Source organism: Procambarus clarkii, chromosome 7 (assembly GCF_040958095.1).
Source record: "Procambarus clarkii isolate CNS0578487 chromosome 7, FALCON_Pclarkii_2.0, whole genome shotgun sequence".
In the NCBI taxonomy this organism is placed as follows: Eukaryota; Metazoa; Arthropoda; class Malacostraca; order Decapoda; family Cambaridae; genus Procambarus; species Procambarus clarkii.
The window spans coordinates 10,462,873-10,481,110 of record NC_091156.1 but is presented as its reverse complement, the minus strand read 5'-3'; the positions used below and the strand labels follow the sequence as shown (position 1 = coordinate 10,481,110).

The 18,238-nt window shown below is 45.7% G+C and overlaps 1 protein-coding gene across 3 annotated transcripts in view; it reads left to right on the top strand.

Moving 5' to 3' along the window:
• Nucleotides 1–18,238, top strand: part of LOC123752355 (lachesin-like) — a 375,643-nt gene that overhangs the window by 296,692 nt on the left and 60,713 nt on the right. For all 3 annotated transcript variants that reach the window (XR_011224554.1, XM_069312820.1, XM_069312810.1), the window contains exons 3-4: nucleotides 8,059–8,249; nucleotides 11,932–12,139. Coding sequence is in view for 2 of the 3 variants with exons in the window: in XM_069312820.1 (XP_069168921.1) it covers nucleotides 8,059–8,249; nucleotides 11,932–12,139 (399 nt within the window). In the remaining variant the exon portion in view is untranslated. The remainder of the gene's footprint in view (nucleotides 1–8,058; nucleotides 8,250–11,931; nucleotides 12,140–18,238) is intronic.

Genomic DNA, 18,238 nt, shown 5'->3' with positions numbered 1-18,238 from the left:
GGAGGAGGAGCAGGAGGAGGAGGAGGAGGAGGAGGAGGAGAAGGAGGAGGAGGAGGAGAGATCAGCCAGGTCCAATCGAGTTGCAAGGTTCAGAGGTAGGGATAAGGGGGGTGTGGGGGTGAAATCTTCTTCTGGTGAACGCGCTTTTGCCCAAATTTACAATCTCCACCGGGCTGGCTAATTCAATTTTATCAATTTCAATAACACAACATTCCGGAGCTCAAAAGGCAAGGGGCTTGCCCTGGGATCCCCGCCAAGCCAGACCCAACTTTGTACTCCAGTTATTGAACAACGCCGACGGCAGAGTCAGCCTCGGGGAGTATATCTTTGTTTGTGTTTATCTTTCTTCGGTCTCGTTGGGACATTTGTTAATGCAACGGCTGGATTATCTTTGGTAGCTCATTGCTTTGTGGCCCAGGAACTTAGGGCTGGACGGTAGAGCGATGGTCTCGCTTCGTGCAGGTCGGCGTTCAATCCCCCGACCGTCCAAGTGGCTGGGTACTGTTCTTTCCCCCCCCCCCCGTCCCATCCCAAATCCTTATCCTGACTCCTTCCCAGTGCTATATAGTCGTAATGACTTGGTGCTTTTTCCTTGATAGTTCGCTTCCCCTTCATTGTTTTATGTTGTTTACGTAGCTAGGTGTGTGTGTGTGTGTGTGTGTGTGTGTGTGTGTGTGTGTGTGTGTGTGTGTGTGTGTGTGTGTGTGTGTGTGTGTGTGTGTGTGTGTGTACTTGCATAGATATGCTCAACACAATATTCTTATAGAATCGAGCATTAACTCCCAAATTTCCCCGTTGAAGCTACTCATCAATGAATGCAATTACTCTCATTTATAATGTTTCCCACAGTGTTTTGTTTTGAACATACTTATTGAATTCGCCTCTTCAATCTGTTCTCACAGCCACTCAGTTTGTCTCCAGTAAATAAGCTCATGAGATATCTGACGTTCTTTTACAGCTTTATCGCGGACTTGTTTAGACCCATTTAGGTCATGCAGGAAAGGTTTGAACACTACCATACAAGAAACATTAATTTCCTTGAAAGTGACAAAGAAGAATGGCATGATTACTCCCAGACATTAGGAGCATCTCTCATTAAGAGAGATTAAGAAAGCTTAATTTACATTCAGTAGAAAAGTGAAATGTAATGGAGGGGATGACTGGAGTACACAAAATAGAACAGGAAACTGTGGACTCAAATTGGATAAAATTTGATTCAGAAAAGTAATTGGTAAATATTGGTTTGGAACCAGGGATACAGATTTATGGAACAGGTTGCCTGGTAACATAATAGACATCCACTAGCTAGCTGGTTTCAAGCGGGGATTAGACATATATATATATATATATATATATATATATATATATATATATATATATATATATATATATATATATATATATATATGTATATATATATATGTCGTACCTAATAGCCAGAACGCACTTCTCAGCCAACTATGCATTGCCCAATTTGCCTAATAAGGCAGGTTTTCATGAATTAATGTTTTTTCGACTACCTAACCTACCTAACCTAACCTAACCTAACTTTTTCTGCTACCTAACCTAACCTAACCGATAGAGATAGGTTAGGTTAGGTTAGGTAGGGTTGGTTAGGTTCGGTCATATATCTACGTTCATTTTAACTCCAATAAAAAAAATTGACCTCATACATAATGAAATGGGTAGCTTTATCATTTCATAAGAAGAAAATAAGAAAAAATATATTAATTCAGGAAAACTTGGCTTATTAGGCAAATCGGGCCTTGCATAGTAGGCTGAGAAGTGCGTTCTGGCTACTAGGTACGACATATATATATATATATATATATATATATATATATATATATATATATATATATATATATATATATATATATATATATATATATATATGTTGGTAGCAGTCTTTCTTGTAAACATATGTTGTTGAATATGACCGAAAGGGTAAGATTAATGATTCTAACACGAATCTTCTAAATATTTCTTACGTTTTTCTTCACTATCCGGAGTAATTGAAAAATTAACTCTCCAAAGTTCATTTTCTCATTTGTTTATTTATGGTCTGACGCCTAAAAGCGTTTCGCAAGGACTTCTCACATTTTCAAAGACAGGTTTACACATATTATTTCATGCTTATATTCGTTTTGGTGATATGACACAAATGTTTTTGGGTGAGGTGACAAAAACATTTGTGTCATATCACCTCACCCAACTGTCAATCAACTGATGTACAGATTCCTGAGCCTACTGGGCTCTATCATATCTACATTTGAAACTGTGTATGGAGTCAGCCTCCACCACATCACTTCCTAGTGCATTCCACCTGTTAACTATTCTGACACTGAAGAAGTTATTTCTAACGTCTCTGTGGCTCCTTGTGTATCTGCACATGTTTGTTGTGTGTACCTGCACGTGTGTGTTCGGCTTCGTGTGCACGTACATGTGTGCCTGTGAGCGTGCGCGCGCGCGTGTGTGTGTGTGTGTGTGTGTGTGTTACAGGGGAGGATTTTGAGAGCTCAAGCGCGGTGTTTCTCAATATGGTTTCATCCCACGAGTTCGCGGACAACCCGTTTCATTTCTCGACGCCCCTTTGAGATGCTCTCTTGAAATTGGACTCGCACGTTGGCATGGATTGCTACGAAATTTATCCGGCTTTTGTTCCTGCAACCTTTGCTGGGATGCTGGGATGCTGGGATGCTGGGATGCTGGGCTGAGAGTAGGGCTGGGATGACAACGTGGCTGGGATGACTGGTACAAAATACCAGTCATGCGGAAAGCCGTAAAATGTGTTTCGAGTGTGTTGAAGAACGTTTTTGTAATGTATATTATTCGTTAGTTTTTTGTTTTGAAATAGTAGGCTGGGCCCCGGGCACCGCCGGGGAACCTGTTTAGTGGTTATACACAAGTCCGGGTTGACCTTAATCATCCCAGATGTGTCTCACCGTCTGTGATTTTCTGTTTTCCTGTTTCTGTCTGTCTACCTGTGTCTGTTTTGTCAGTCTGTCTCTATGGTTCAGTTATTCTGTCTGTCTTCTTGTGTTCGGCTGTCTGCCACTGTTTTCTGTTAGTCGTTATGTTTATATATGTCTCTCTCTCTCTCTCTCTCTCTCTCTCTCTCTCTCTCTCTCTCTCTCTCTCTCTCTCTCTCTCTCTCTCTCTCTCTCTCTCTCTCTCTCTCTCTCTCTCTCTCTCTATCCGAAATTTGCGTATGAGGCAGTCGGAGGCCTCCAACGTCGTCAAAAAAATATACTAATATATATATTTTTTTATCTTTATTTAAGAAAATACAATATAAATTACATGTACATAAGTTTGATGATTCTTACACGAATCTTCTCAATATTTCTCATGTTTTTTTCTTCGCTGTTGAGGGAAGTTGAAAAATAAACTCTCCAAAGTTTATTTTCACACTTTATTATGGCCTGACGCCTAAGGTTGCGTTTCGCAAGGTCCTCCTTACATTCTCAAAGATAAGCTTACCGTGTTTAACATCGGATTATATTCTCTGTTTCAACATTACAGTTCGAATTGGCTGGTATAATTAGTCAACTCTCAGAGAGAAAGAGAGGGAGGGAGGGAGAGGGGGAAACAGGGGAGGGAGAGGGATGTTTTGGAGTGGTTGGGCTCTTGGGGGGGGGGGGTTCTAATGATGCAGAAGTAGAGTTCAACGAGGAGAGATTATATGCAGTGCTTCTTATAACGGGCATATTGACATTATTAGCCAAAGCTCATCAGTCTGGCCATTAATTATTGCTTGAGTGTCAGAGCTTTGTCTGGTGGTGGTGGTGGTGGTGGTGGTGTTGTGGTCGTGTTGGTTGGTGGTGGTGGGTAATTGTGGTCGTGTTGGTTAGTGGTGCCGGGTTTATGGTCGTGTTGGATGGTGGAGGTGGGTAATTGTGGTCGTGTTGGATGGTGGAGGTGGGTAATTGTGGTCGTGTTGGTTGCCAAAAAAATGATGTCACTCATGTTGGTAGAGGAGAAATGTTGGCAGAATGACGAGTGAGTTAGGCAGTTCGAGCCAGGACTTCAGTTTCCCTTCTTGGTTGCTAATAATGGGTTGAGTGTGTGATGTGAAGTGCTGCGGTTATGATTAGTCTCTCATTGTTGCTGTAGCTGTATCATGATCTAGTTATGTATAAAAATGATGAGATCGTTAATGGATTTTTCAAGGCACAACATCTCTTCAAAGACACCTAATAATACACAAACAACAAATCTTCATTGATGTTTACAACGGTTATACTCACAACCATATCATCATTAGAGTTATAGCGACCAGCAACACTGAAATAATTGACAGCTACGGTGACAATAGGAGATTATACATAGCCGAAGCACTTGACATCAAACACTCTCACTTAATCATGAACAGCCAGCTAACACCTGGTTATGTCCTTCCACTTACTAGACCAAGAGAAAATTGCCAGTTTGAACCTCTCACGCTGCCCCAATCGACCAGTGAGAATGCAGACTTCCACTGCATTCCCTCGGAGAATGCATTCCCTCAGAGAATGCATTCCCTCGGAGAATGCACTCCCTCGGAGAATGCGCTCCCTCGGAGAATGCACTCCCTCCTACATGGTCCCTCGAAGGGTAACAATCTTATTTTCTCACACACTTGGAATATATTCTACTGTCATTACAGATTTAGAAGACTTTCCTGTCCGTCTAGAAGGATGCTAAGATGTACTTGTGTCAGGCCTTTAAAAGTCTAAAATGGATTTGGCGAGTTAATCTTTCAACTTCCTTCCATATAAAAAAAACGTGTTGAGAAGATTAGGGCTAAAGTCAAGGCTCTAAACTTGTTCTCACCAAATTCACCTAATTGTGCTTGCGGAGGTTGAGCTTCGGCTCTTTGATCCTCCCTCACAACTGTCATTCAACTGGGTACTTGTATTTCTTGTACTCACCTATTTGTGTGTGTGTTTTGTGTGTGTGTGTGTGTGTGTGTGTGTGTGTGTGTGTGTGTGTGTGTGTGTGTGTGTGTGTGTGTGTGTGTGTGTGTGTGTGTGGGTGTGTGTGGGTGTATGTGTGTGTGTGTGGGTGTGTGTGTGTGTGGGTGTGTGTGTGTGGGTGTGTGGGTGTGTGTGTGTGTGTGTGGGTGTGTGTGTAGAGGACCAGAGGAGCTCCAGGTTTATCAATGTTGCTCCTGTTGACAGCTTCCCCCATTGACCCAGCACTTGGTAGTGATTACAGGTGATTACAAACACACACACACACACACACACACACACACGGACGCACACGCACGCACACGCGCACAAACACACACACATCGGGGGGCCTGGTAGCCTGGTGGATAGTGCGCAGGACTCGTAATTCTGTGGCGCGCTTTCGATTCCCGCACCAAGCAGAAACAAATGGGCAAAGTTTCTTTCACCCTGAATGCCCCTGTTACCTAGCAGTAAATAGATACCTGGGAATTAGACAGCTGCTACGGGCTGCTTCCTGGGGAATGTGTAACAAAAAAGAAGCCTGGCTGAGGACCGGGCCGCGGGGACGCTAAGCCCCGAAATCATCTCAAGATAACCTCAAGATGGAAGAAGTATCTTTAATGTTTGTTTGTTTTTGGCCTATAGCTCGTTCTCCTTTGTATGCTTTTTGATGGCATCATGAGATGTTTTATCTCTTCGTGATCTTCTTCTTCACTCTCTTCCTCCTCCTTCTCCTCCTCCTTCCTCTCCTCCTCCTTCTCCTCCTCCTTCCTCTCCTCCTCCTCCTCCTTCTTACTTTTACTCTCCTTACTCTCATGTTCTTCTCTTTATCTACATCCTCCCTTCTCTAACTCTTTTTTTATTTCTCCTTCATTCTTTTACTCTTTATAACTCTCCTTAACTTTTCTCTCCTGTCTCTTCTCCTTTTCCATGCTCTTCTTCGCTTTCGTTCTCCTTTCACTTCCTCCTTTTCCTTCATTTCCTCACATTCATCCCCTCTCCTCATCTCTTTCCTTTCATCCCTTTCTTTCCTTTCATCCCTCTCTTTCCTTTCATCCCTCTCTTTATCTCTCCTCTTCCACTGCCTCATTCTCTTACATTCCATCGATATCCACCAGTCTCCTCTACTCTTCCTGTCTTTATTTATTAAGCTTTTTATCCTCTCCCTCTCCTGTTTCTTTGTATCTCTTCTCCTTTCCGGTTCTCCCTTCCAGGGGAGGGAGGGGGCCTTAACTTGTTTCTTCCATTCTCTCCCTCCCCCACTCTCCTTCACCCCCACCCCTCCCTCAGTCCCACTCTCCCTCTCCCTCTTCCCCAACCCCCCACCCTCATTCCCTCCCTCAGTCCCACCCTCGCTCTCTCCCCTCCCCAACCCCCTACCCTCATTCCCTCCCTCTTCCCTATCCTTCCTCTCCCCCACCCTCCCTCTGTCACACCCTCCCTCTCCCCCGTCCATTCTCCCTGCCTGCGCCGGCTCCGGAGTAGACAATGTGTCGGTGAAGGCCGTGTTGACAGAGTGAGGCCGGTGTGTGTGTGTGTCGGGGCTGGCCGGACGGAATCCGCTTCAAATTAGAGATCAAACAAGGGCCTGAGCCGCGGATTACTGCCCTTCTGATCCTTGCTCGGGTCCTTCACTGTCTCGGGAGGGTGGGAGGGGTGAGGGGGGCTTGTCCTTTTGTTTAGCTGCCTGTGCTCTCTCTCTCTCTCTCTCTCTCTCTCTCTCTCTCTCTCTCTCTCTCTCTCTCTCTCTCTCTCTCTCTCTCTCTCTCTCTCTCTCTCTCTCTCTCTCTCTCTCTCTCTCTCTCGTTGTCTGCCTGTTTGTAGAGGGCTGTGTTTGTCACTCCTGTGATTGCCGTATGGTGGGGCTTGGACCACTACCGGGAAAGAAGCTGTTCCTTCAGACCGTCTTACTTTCTTTCTTTCTGGATTTGTGTTTCTTATTTACACTGTTTTTTTTGTTTTATGTTTCTCTTCGTGTTTGTCTCTAATTTACCAATCGCTCGCTTCCTCATTTTCTCGCCTCTCCTTGTACAACCTGTCACTTGTACTTGCCCCTCCCCCTTCCCTCTCTCTGTTCCTCTTATATTTCTGTTATGAATGTAACCTAATAGATTACTTCCATTCTCTTTCATCTTCATCCTTCCCTTCATCCCCCTCTCATGCTCACGTTTCTATTTAGCGTCACCTTTCCCATCACAATCCCCTTCCCATCAACCATCTTCTCTTAACCCTACGACCTCTGTCCTCTTCCATCTGCCTCATCTCATCACTTCCTTTCTCACTTCCTCCTTTTTTTGTCGCCTCATTTTCCTTGTCTCCCTTTTCTTCTTCTCTACTATTTTATGTTCCTCTTTTTTCTCTCTCTAATCCAACTAATCACACGTGTGAGGGGGAAACAGACTGAATTACCTGCACATATGTATGGCTAGACATATGAGAGTCTGTGATACCCCAGAGGTATCAGGTATCAGATAGGTATCACTCAGGTATCAGGTATCACTGATCAAGGTATCTCACCCGCCATCTATTTCGTGTGTGTGTGTGTGTGTGTGTGTGTGTGTGTGTGTGTGTGTGTGTGTGTGTGTGTGTGTGTGTGTGTGCGTGTAGGAGGGCACCTGTGTGTGCCCTTTCCTGGTGGACAATAGCAGAAGGCAGGTGTAACAGGTGAGGCTGGGAGGGGTCACCCTTATCCTGTCTGTAATTGTCAGGCAGGCTGAGGTTGGCACACCTGGTGCTGCGAGCAGTTGTCTGGTGACTTCGTGTAAACCCGCTTTGTCGTCACCTTGACTTCAGTGGCCTTCTTGTTAGTGACAATTTGGATCTTTGTTTTATATACATATATATGTTTTTTTAGCATGATGGTGTATGACAAGGAAACCACACATCCGAAAATCAAGAAAATGATGATGTTTCGGACTCTTGTGGACCATTGTTCAGGTCCAATGAACCTTCGTGTGTGTGTGTGTACAATCAAATCAATGTTGATTGTACAGGATGGCCCGAAACGCCATTTCCTTTAGTTTCAGACATGTTGACTGGATGTCCAATTTTCCGTCGCGTTATTGTGAGGTAATGTCTAAAGACAGTTTCTTACTCTCTCTTATTTTCTTCACTCCCACAGGCACATCTAGCCAGCCACCCGGCCATCACCAACAGCAGGGGCAGCAGCAACAGCAGCAGCACTCGGTGTGGGAGCGTGCTCAACCGGCTCCACAGGCTCCCACCTTCACAGAGTCCGTGGCCAACCAGACGGTGGTGGTGGGGCGCGACGGTTCTCTCAGGTGTTCCGTAGAGAACCTCGGTAACTATAAGGTTGGTTTCATTTTTGGTTGCTTTGCTTAAGTTAGGAGAACATCCCCCCCCCCCCCGCCGAAGGCTGTAAGCTGGGTTTGCATTGCCTTTGTTGTGGTTTCTAACTGCCTATTAAGGGCCCTCATATATAAACAAATCCACAAGGGCCGTGACGAGGATTCGAACCTGCGTCCGGGAGCATCCCAGACACTGCCTTAATTGACTGAGCTACGACAGGGTTAAAAGGGTTGAAACGGACGCAGGTTCGAATCCTCGTCACAGTCCTTGTGGATTTGTTCATTTGATGCATCACGTTAGTGTGATCTCTGTGTGCCCTTATATATATTTCCCCCTCTAGAGAACTTCCATATATATCTTGAATGGTCTTTGGTGGTTTCTACTGATACTCTCATTTGATTTCTCGAAAGCTTCAGGATATGTCGGGAGAGTGTCTCAGCCTATCCACTTTAAGTTCACACGCGGTTTCTGTGGTTCTCTTAACTCACGAATTGACAGGTTCTCTTTCACTCTGGCAGGGAGAGCGTTTAGTCTTTGGCGTTTGTAAATATTCTCGCGATGGTTTGGTTCAGTTCTAAGGTGAGACGTTGGTTGGTGTTTTTGGTTCGTGTAATGTCTTTGGCTTGTACAGTAGTGCGGGAGAGTTGGTACTTGGTACTTCCAAGAGACCATAAGGCACCAAGAGGCCAGGAGGCCCCAAGAGGCCAGAAGGCTCCAAGAGGCCAGGAGGCCCCAAGAGGCCAGAAGGCTCCAAGAGGCCAGGAGGCACCAAGAGACCAGAAGGCTCCAAGAGGCCAGGAGGCTCCAAGAGGCCAGGAGGCACCAGGAGGCCAGGAGGCTCCAAGAGGCCAGGAGGCTCCAAGAGGCCAGGAGGCTCCAAGAGGCCAGAAGGCACCAAGAGGCCAGAAGGCTCCAAGAGGCCAGAAGGCTCCAAGAGGCCAGGAGGCTCCAAGAGGCCAGGAGGCTCCAAGAGGCCCTGTGCGTCTCGAGTCGAACGCCAAGTGTAATGTGAAGGAAGGACAGGGAGGGGAGGAGGGTGAGCCGGCCGTCTCTGAAATCCATAGGGAAATTCGCCCACGCTTTTTACGGCTGAGTATTAACGGTTTTACTGACGTGTGAGCAAGGCAGGGGAGAGGTCATGAAGGGAGGCGAGGCTAGGGCTGGGTTGTGGGTCTGGAGTCCCGACATGTTAGGATGGGGAGTAGGGTATGAATGACTACAAACACACACACACACACACACACACACACACACACACACACACACACACACACACACACACACACACACACACACACACACAGATGAGTCACAGAGATGTTAGGAAGTTTTCTTTTAGCGTGAGAGTAGTGGGAAAATGGAATGCACTTCAGGAACAGGTTGTGGAAGCAAATACTATTCATAATTTTAAAACCAGGTATGATAGGGAAATGGGACAGGAATCATTGCTGTAAACAACCGATGCTCGAAAGGCGGGATCCAAGAGTCAATGCTCGATCCTGCAGACACAACTAGGTGAGTACAACTAGGTGAATACACACACACACACACACACATATAACGTCATATAACGCTTTGAAACTACTGAGGCCAAGACCGTCAGTAGTTTCAAAGCGTTATATGACAAAGAGTGCTGGGAAGACGGGACACCACGAGCGTAGCTCTCATCCTGTAACTACACTTAGGTAATTACACACTTAGGTAATTACACATACACACACACACACACACACACACACACACACACACACACACACACACACACACACACACACACACACACACACACACACACACACACACACAAATGGCTACCAAAGTTCAACCCTAGTAAATGTAAGGTTTACTTGAGGAAATAAGAGGCCAGACACAGGACACGGAATGGGAGATGAAGACCTTGACGAAACGGTCAGAGAGAAAGATCTAGGAGTTGATATCACACCAAACCTGTCTCCTGAAGCCCACGTCAAAAGAATAACATCAGCGGCGTATGCGAGGCTGGCTAACATCAGAACTGCCTTCAGGAACCTGTGTAAGGAATCATTCAGAGCCTTGTATACCACATATGTAAGACCAATCCTATGGCTATGGGTGGCTTTGGGTAACCTTGGTGGCTTTGGGTAACCTTGGATTGCTTTGGGTAGCATGGGATGGATTTGGGTAGCTTGGGTTACCTACCTACCTAAGGCCTACCTAAAAAAATAATTTGAAAGCTTTAGCTCGAAACATTTGTCTGTAATGTACTTAAGGGTTGACAAATGTTAATCTTCTTGTTTGATAAGCTGTTCACTTGAGACAGTTAAGCAAGTCCCAGCTGTGTCTGGGTACAAGTGACAGGATAAACAACCCAGCGGGTTTTCTTCCTATTGGGGAGTGTTGTACATGCTGCTATGGCGGTGTGTCCACTCACAGGATGAGTGACGCTGCCCAATACTGTCACTATGGCGGTGTGTCCACTCACAGGATGAGTGACGCTGCCCAATACTGTCACATGGGGCTGCCCAGCAGGATTTATTTGTTGCCATTTGTTCTTGTGTTTAGGTGTTTTGTAAATTGTAAATGTTGTATTAGTTGTGGCGAGTAAGGATGTGAGTACTTATTTAAATGTGCTTACTGGGTTAAAACTACAGTTTTACCAGCTGTCGGTTGTCTAATGCAGTGACACCTCTCCATCATTATAGAGAGCACTATATATGGAGTTAAACATGTTCATCCAAGCACCCACGTGCTCCTTCAACGCCTCAAGTTGTCATCCATGTCCATCTCTCGTAGTGAACATGTATTATGGCCTTTTGATTGACCTTATAAGTTATCGTGATAGTTTTTATATAGTTATCAAAACTCATTTCTTCTGTCTTCTTATGAACAGTTTGGTTCTGTTGTAATACAGTGTCTTTTCAACGGCTTAAATGTATTTTTTGGGGGGACATATCCTGTATGTCATATCCTCATACCCGTTTTATACGAGCTACACCAGCCCCATCCCTCCCCGGATTAAGCCATGTGTCCCACCATCCCTCCCCGGATTAAGCCATGTGTCCCACCATCCCTCCCCGGATTAAGCCATGTGTCCCACCATCCCTCCCCGGATTAAGCCATGTGTCCCACCATCCCTCCCCGGATTAAGCCACGTGTCACACCATCCCTCCCCGGATTAAGCCATGTGTCACCCCATCCCTCCCCGGATTAAGCCATGTGTCACACCATCCCTCCCCGGATTAAGCCATGTGTCACCCCATCCCTCCCCGGATTAAACCATGTGTCACACCATCCCTCCCCGGATTAAGCCACGTGTCTCACCATCCCTCCCCGGATTAAGCCATGTGTCACACCATCCCTCCCCGGATTAAGCCATGTGTCCCACCATCCCTCCCCGGGTTAAGCCATGTGTCTCACCATCCCTCCCCGGATTAAGCCATGTGTTCCACCATCCCTCCCCGGATTAAGCCATGTGTCTCACCATCCCTCCCCGGATTAAGCCATGTGTCTCACCATCCCTCCCCGGATTAAACCATGTGTCACACCATCCCTCCCCGGATTAAACCATGTGTCACACCATCCCTCCCCGGATTAAGCCATGTGTCCCACCATCCCTCCCCGGATTAAGCCACGTGTCACACCATCCCTCCCCGGACTAAGCCATGTGTCACCCCATACACCTCAGCCTCCACATCTCTCGCCGCAGATCGCGTGGATGAAAGCGGACACGCAGACTTTGCTAAGCGTCTCCAACACCATGATCTCCCGCAACTACCGCATCCGGGCGTCTCACAGCGACAACAGCACCTGGTTTCTACACCTAGACTCCGTCAGCCTGACAGACCGCGGCTACTACCTCTGTCAGATCAACACTGTGCCGCCCATCTTCAGGCAGGGCTACCTCGAAGTTGTCGGTGAGTCTTCGCACGGTGGAGGAGAGGGTGGTGCAAGTAATACAAGTCTGGCATGCATTTATACACTGCGTTTGGTCTCTTGTCTCTAGGTAGAGCTTTGGAGTCTTATCTCTAGGTAGAGCTTTGGAGTCTTGTCTCTAGGTGGAGCTTTGGAGTCTTGTCTCTAGGTAGAGCTTTGGAGTCTTGTCTCTAGGTAGAGCTTTGGTCTCTTGTCTCTAGGTAGAGCTTTGGAGTCTTGTCTCTAGGTAGAGCTTTGGAGTCTTGTCTCTAGGTGGAGCTTTGGAGTCTTGTCTCTAGGTAGAGCTTTGGAGTCTTGTCTCTAGGTAGAGCTTTGGTCTCTTGTCTCTAGGTAGAGCTTTGGAGTCTTGTCTCTAGGTAGAGCTTTGGCCTCTTGTCTCTAGGTAGAGCTTTGGAGTCTTGTCTCTAGGTAAAGCATTGGAGTCTTGTCTCTAGATAGAGCTTTGGCCTCTTGTCTCTAGGTAGAGCTTTGGAGTCTTGTCTCTAGGTAAAGCATTGGAGTCTTGTCTCTAGATAGAGCTTTGGCCTCTTGTCTCTAGGTAGAGCTTTGGCCTCTTGTCTCTAGGTAGAGCTTTGACCTATTGTCTCTAGGTAGAGCTTTCTCTAGGACATAGGTCGGAAAAAAGAGGCATGCGTAGAGGCTTTGTATGTAAGAAGAACTAAAAAAAAAAATAGTCTTCTTGGGTCGGAAAAATTTCCTGGGTCAGAAAGATTTCTTGGGTGGGAAATTAAGAGGAATATAAAGGTGACACTTGACACTCCAACACCGTGTCCGAAATTACTCTTCTTGGGCCACCTCTGTGTGCAGTAATAGCAAGGCAATATGGCCTATTGCTCACAGCGATTATCAACAAGAGTAAAGTGCTTAGAGCAACAGGACGAACGCCAAAATGAATTTCGCTAGATTATTGGTCATGTCTTAAGTCAGCTCTTAAACCCACAAGGTAGGCCTGGGTAGAGAGAGAGAGAGAGAGAGAGAGAGAGAGAGAGAGAGAGAGGAGGGAGGGAGGGAGAGAGAGAGAGAAGACTTAAAACTAGAGGGGAGGGAGGCACGGGACAGAGGAAGCCTGCGCGCCCCAGAGTTCAAATTACCATAACCAGAAAGGAATAAAAGCGAGCAGTAAACCTCCAAGCCTTTGGAGGGGGTGTCCGCCCCCGCCCGCCCCTAAATTGAAGTTAGCTTCCTCTTGTTTTGCTCGTGTGGCACTGTTATGTATGGCCCGTGTGGCACTCTTATGGCTTGTGTGGCACTGTTATGTATGGTTCGTGTGGCACTCTTATGGCTTGTGTGGCACTGTTATGTATGGCCCGTGTGGCACTCTTATGGCTTGTGTGGCACTGTTATGTATGGTTCGTGTGACACTGTTATGTATGGCCCGTGTGGCACTCTTATGGCTTGTGTGGCACTGTTATGTATGGTTCGTGTGACACTGTTATGTATGGCCCGTGTGGCACTCTTATGGCTTGTGTGGCACTGTTATGTATGGTTCGTGTGACACTGTTATGTATGGTTCGTGTGACACTGTTATGTATGGCTCGTGTGGCACTGTGCCAACTACTGTGTGTTGCCTCCTGGGAAGAGGTCGTCATCAACAGCTGTCCTACCCCCAATAGACCTGTCCCCGATAACAGGAAGTACACAGCAAAACGATTTTTATTTGATCCTGGGTAGTAGAAATTTATAATTACTTATGCCTCCAAAGTATATAAAAAAAGCTATATTACTCCCCCCACAAACTTAGCTTCCGTGACTCCTGGAGGTCTTGAAGTAAGGCATCCAGTAGTGTGTGTGGTGAGTATGGCAAGGAGATCGTCAGAGACTTCGTCAGAGACTTCGTCAGAGACTTCGTCAGAGACTTCGTCAGAAACTTCGTCAGAGACTTCGTCAGAGACTTCGTCAGAAACTTCGTCAGAGACTTCGTCAGAGACTTCGTCAGAAACTTCGTCAGAGACATCGTCAGAGACTTCGTCAGAGACTTCGTCAGAGACTTCCTCTCCAAGGCAGCTAACTGGGCCAAGTTTCCCTGCTAGCTTTGTCAGTCAGACAGCAGGGACATCAAGGTGTACTTCAGCAGGCGGGACTGGCCACAGAGGACCCAGTTCTCATTGGGGGAGAGAGAACGTCAACGTGAGAGCCACTGGTGGACCCCCAGAGGGAGTTGGTAACCACCACTGCTCGTCAAAATGGGCCTCGTGAAGCAGTTTGTCACAGCTCTAGATAAGGAGTCTGCAGTCTTCAAGTACCTTCAAGATTTTTTTTCCTAAGCTGTCGGTAGCCAAGGGTCTAAGCGGGCGTCTTTGTCGGACCGCAGATAAAAGAGAACCTGAAGTGCAAGAAATTCCCCGACAAGCTCACTAGGAAGGAGAAAACAACTTTGAACAGTTTGGTCGCAGTGGCTTGGGGCTTCCTGGGCAATCACAAGGCCACAAGCTTCGTGAAGCCGGTTGAGACTCTGGTGAAGAACTACAGCAGTACGGGGTGCGGGGTATCCCTTAAAATCCCTATCCTAGATGCTCATGTTGATAATTTTAAAGAGAACATGAGAGGGTACTCAGAGAAGCAAGAAGAGTACTTCTACCAAGATTAAGTAGTTAGGGGTTTGACAGCTGAGTGGAGAGCGCTCGGGTTTTGTAGTCCTGAGGTTCCGGGATCGATCCCCGGCGGAGGCGGAAACAAATGGGCAGAGTTTCTTTCGCCCTTGTTTTTCGTTACTTAAAGGGCATAACTGGCCGACTCCTTACAGTGTTCAAGAGAGAACTTGACAAACACCTCCAAAGGATACCTGATCAACCAGGCTGTGACTCATACGTCAGGCTTTGAGCAGATGCGTCCAACAGCCTGGTTGACCAGTCCAGCAACCAGGAGGCCTGGTCGACGACCGGGCCGCGGGGACGCTAAGCCCCGAAATTATCTCAAGATAACCTCTAGATAAGAAGATATATTGGGCTTTAAACATCGCTACCAAGAACGATGATAGCATGATGAGAGACTACATTTGGGGGCTGAATCGTCAAAGTGATTTATCGTATAATCGGAAATTTCGAAAACGTCTCACATCTAAATCTTTTATGGTAATTTTTGTGTAACTCTAGTATAAATACGTGCTAATTTTGAATCGTAGGATTTATCTGACATTGTATGAACACTGAAACGAAAATTCCTCCGTTTTCTCGTTGAAAACAGACAAATTTCAAAATAGGATTGTTTGTCCTGGTCACAAATTAAAGTCTGAGAGGTAAAATAGCAATTAGCAAATAGCAGTTACTACCCCGGTGCAAAAATGTGTTACATTGTGTAACACATTTATAATATTATAATATTGTAATAATAATTGTTGTATTAAATAGTTTTCACTCTTCTTTCTGTTGGGTCATGAAGGAAGCCGGCCTCGGGTGAAAGAAGGCTGTGACGATCTCTGTCAGGAACCCGTAGGTGCGGGACCGGGCCGTCCACCTCCTGGGGCTCGTGCGGCCCCGGGCTCTGCTGCAGGAAGCTGGGGTCGTTCCTGCCCTTGCTGGGGTGGTTCTTCTCCGGCCCCAACCACGGTGATCTCCGGGTTTGGAGTCCCTGTGCCTTCTTTCACCAACTTCGAGGTCAACTCCGGAGCTCACAGTTCCTGCGGCGGCGCTGGAACCAATCGTATTGGCGTTTGCCTTTCCATTGGAGACTTTCGGCGCCGTGGAGAGGTTGGACCTGCTGCTTGGGTAACAGCTTCTCCTTCGTAGCAACCTACCCTGACTTTGCGCCCTGGAGAGGCAACTCCAGACCGACAACCAGAGTGGATCACAACTCCATAGTCTCCTGAGGCTGATTGTCGGTCTGGAGTGGCCTCACCAGGGCGCAAAGCCAGGGTAGGTTGATATGGAGGAGAAGCTGTTACCCATGCAGCAGCCCCCTCCCCTCTCCACTGCGGAATAGTACAGTATATTATTCTATTCCGAAATGCATAGTACACAGACGGAAGACAGGAGCATAGAACACAGATGGAAAACAGGAGCATAGTAGACAGACGGAAGACAGGATCAGAGTACACAAACGGAAGACAGGATCAGAGTACACAACAGTAATAAAAATAAACAGTAAAACAATAAACAGTCAAACAAGAACAAGCTACACACAGACAAGGAACACTATGCCACAAGTCTGTTCACTATGCCTTATGAACAGACTGCTGTTCACAAGGGAGAACACAAATGCACCTCACCATTACAGGAAGCCATGGTACATATATACATATATACACATGGTCTGAGTACACATATAAAACGTCTTCTGCCTGTCCCTTTAACACTGGTTCACTTGGCATAATTCTTGGTTAATATATATATATATATATATATATATATATATATATATATATATATATATATATATATATATATATATATATATATATATATATATATATATATATATATATATATATATATATATATACTGTACTTTGAAAACAAATTATTATTATTTTTTTCAATTCCTTTAAGGTGTATTATATACGTACAAAAGAGTGGAGCGAGCAGTTTGCTCGTTACTGGTGACTGTGAGTCCAGAAAATTAGTTATAGAAAAATGGTGCATGTTAAAATTGGTTATAAATTTGGGGTAAATAGATTAGTACTTGGGTGTGGTGCTGGTGTGTGGTGGTGGAGTATAGTGGTGGTAGTGGTGCTGGAGTGTGGTGGTGGTGGAGTATAGTGGTGGTTGTGGTGCGGGTGTGTAGTGGTGGTGGTGGAGGCTATCCCATGATGCTGAGCACCGCGCAAGATATTGCGAGCAGATGTGTGTCGTCTTTCAATATATATATATTCATCCAAGTGTTCCTTCACAGCATTTGGCTATTTATCTCGGAGCTGATGCTGCATTATCATCAAGGAGAAACTGGAGTAACGCTGACGTAATATAACATAATCTTCAGCCATAACTCACTTCACAAATATTAAATGAAAGCGAGACGACGTTTCGGTCCTTCCTCACTTAATGAAATGGTCCAGAATGGTCCGAAACGTCTTCTATTCCATTTCCATATATGTTGGTTGAGCTTCTTGTTGTCAATCAGATTATTGTGACTACCCATGCTGCATGGGTAACAGCTTCTCCCCCCCTGTATCAACCTATCCTGGCTTTGAGCCTTGGAGGGCCACTCCAGACCGACAATCAGAGCGTAACTCAACGGTCTCATGAGACCCCTGATGCCTACTATTAATAATAATAAACAAAAAAACAATAATTAAATAATTGAAAATAATAATAATAATAAGTATGCAGTAGTTAACTCTACCAAGGAACACGTAGGAATATATTAATCTAGTCTTGGCCAAGCACAAAGCGGAGTCTCATAAATTATGTTGGTCTTGCCTTGGTCCAGGATAAACTGGGCTTTGTGCACCTTTCCGGGAACAAAGCCCACGTCTCAGAACTCATTAATTACTGATTTGGATTACCCTGGGGAACAAAAATAGCTGGGATTAAACCCCGGAGGCCTTGAATTTTGTAACAGTTGAGCGGAATCGTTGATAATTCAAATAAATTAGAATTTCGGGATGCTCGGAGCTTGGATAATTCAAGCAGAACTTTGTGTGATTCAAGGAGGACTTTGTGTGATTCAAGCAGAACTTTGTGTGATTCAAGCAGAACTTTGTGTGATTCAAGCAGAACTTTGTGTGATTCAAGCGGAACTTTGTGTGATTCAAGCGGAACTTTGTGTGATTCAAGCGGAACTTTGTGTGATTCAAGCGGAACTTTGTGTGATTCAAGCGGAACTTTGTGTGATTCAAGCAGAACTTTGTGTGATTCAAGCGGAACTTTGTGTGATTCAAGTAGAACTTTGTGTGATTCAAGTAGAACTTTCGATAATTCAAGCAGAGCTGTAGAGTAGTATTTCAGCAGAATTTCGTATAATCGCTGAAGGCGCAAATAGTCTTTACAAAATAGCAAATAGTTACGGTTACACACACACACACACACACACACACACACACACACACACACACACACACACACACACACACACACACACACACACACACACAAACACTGAAATGTAAACACGAATAAAGGCATTTGGAAATATGAGAGTCTGAA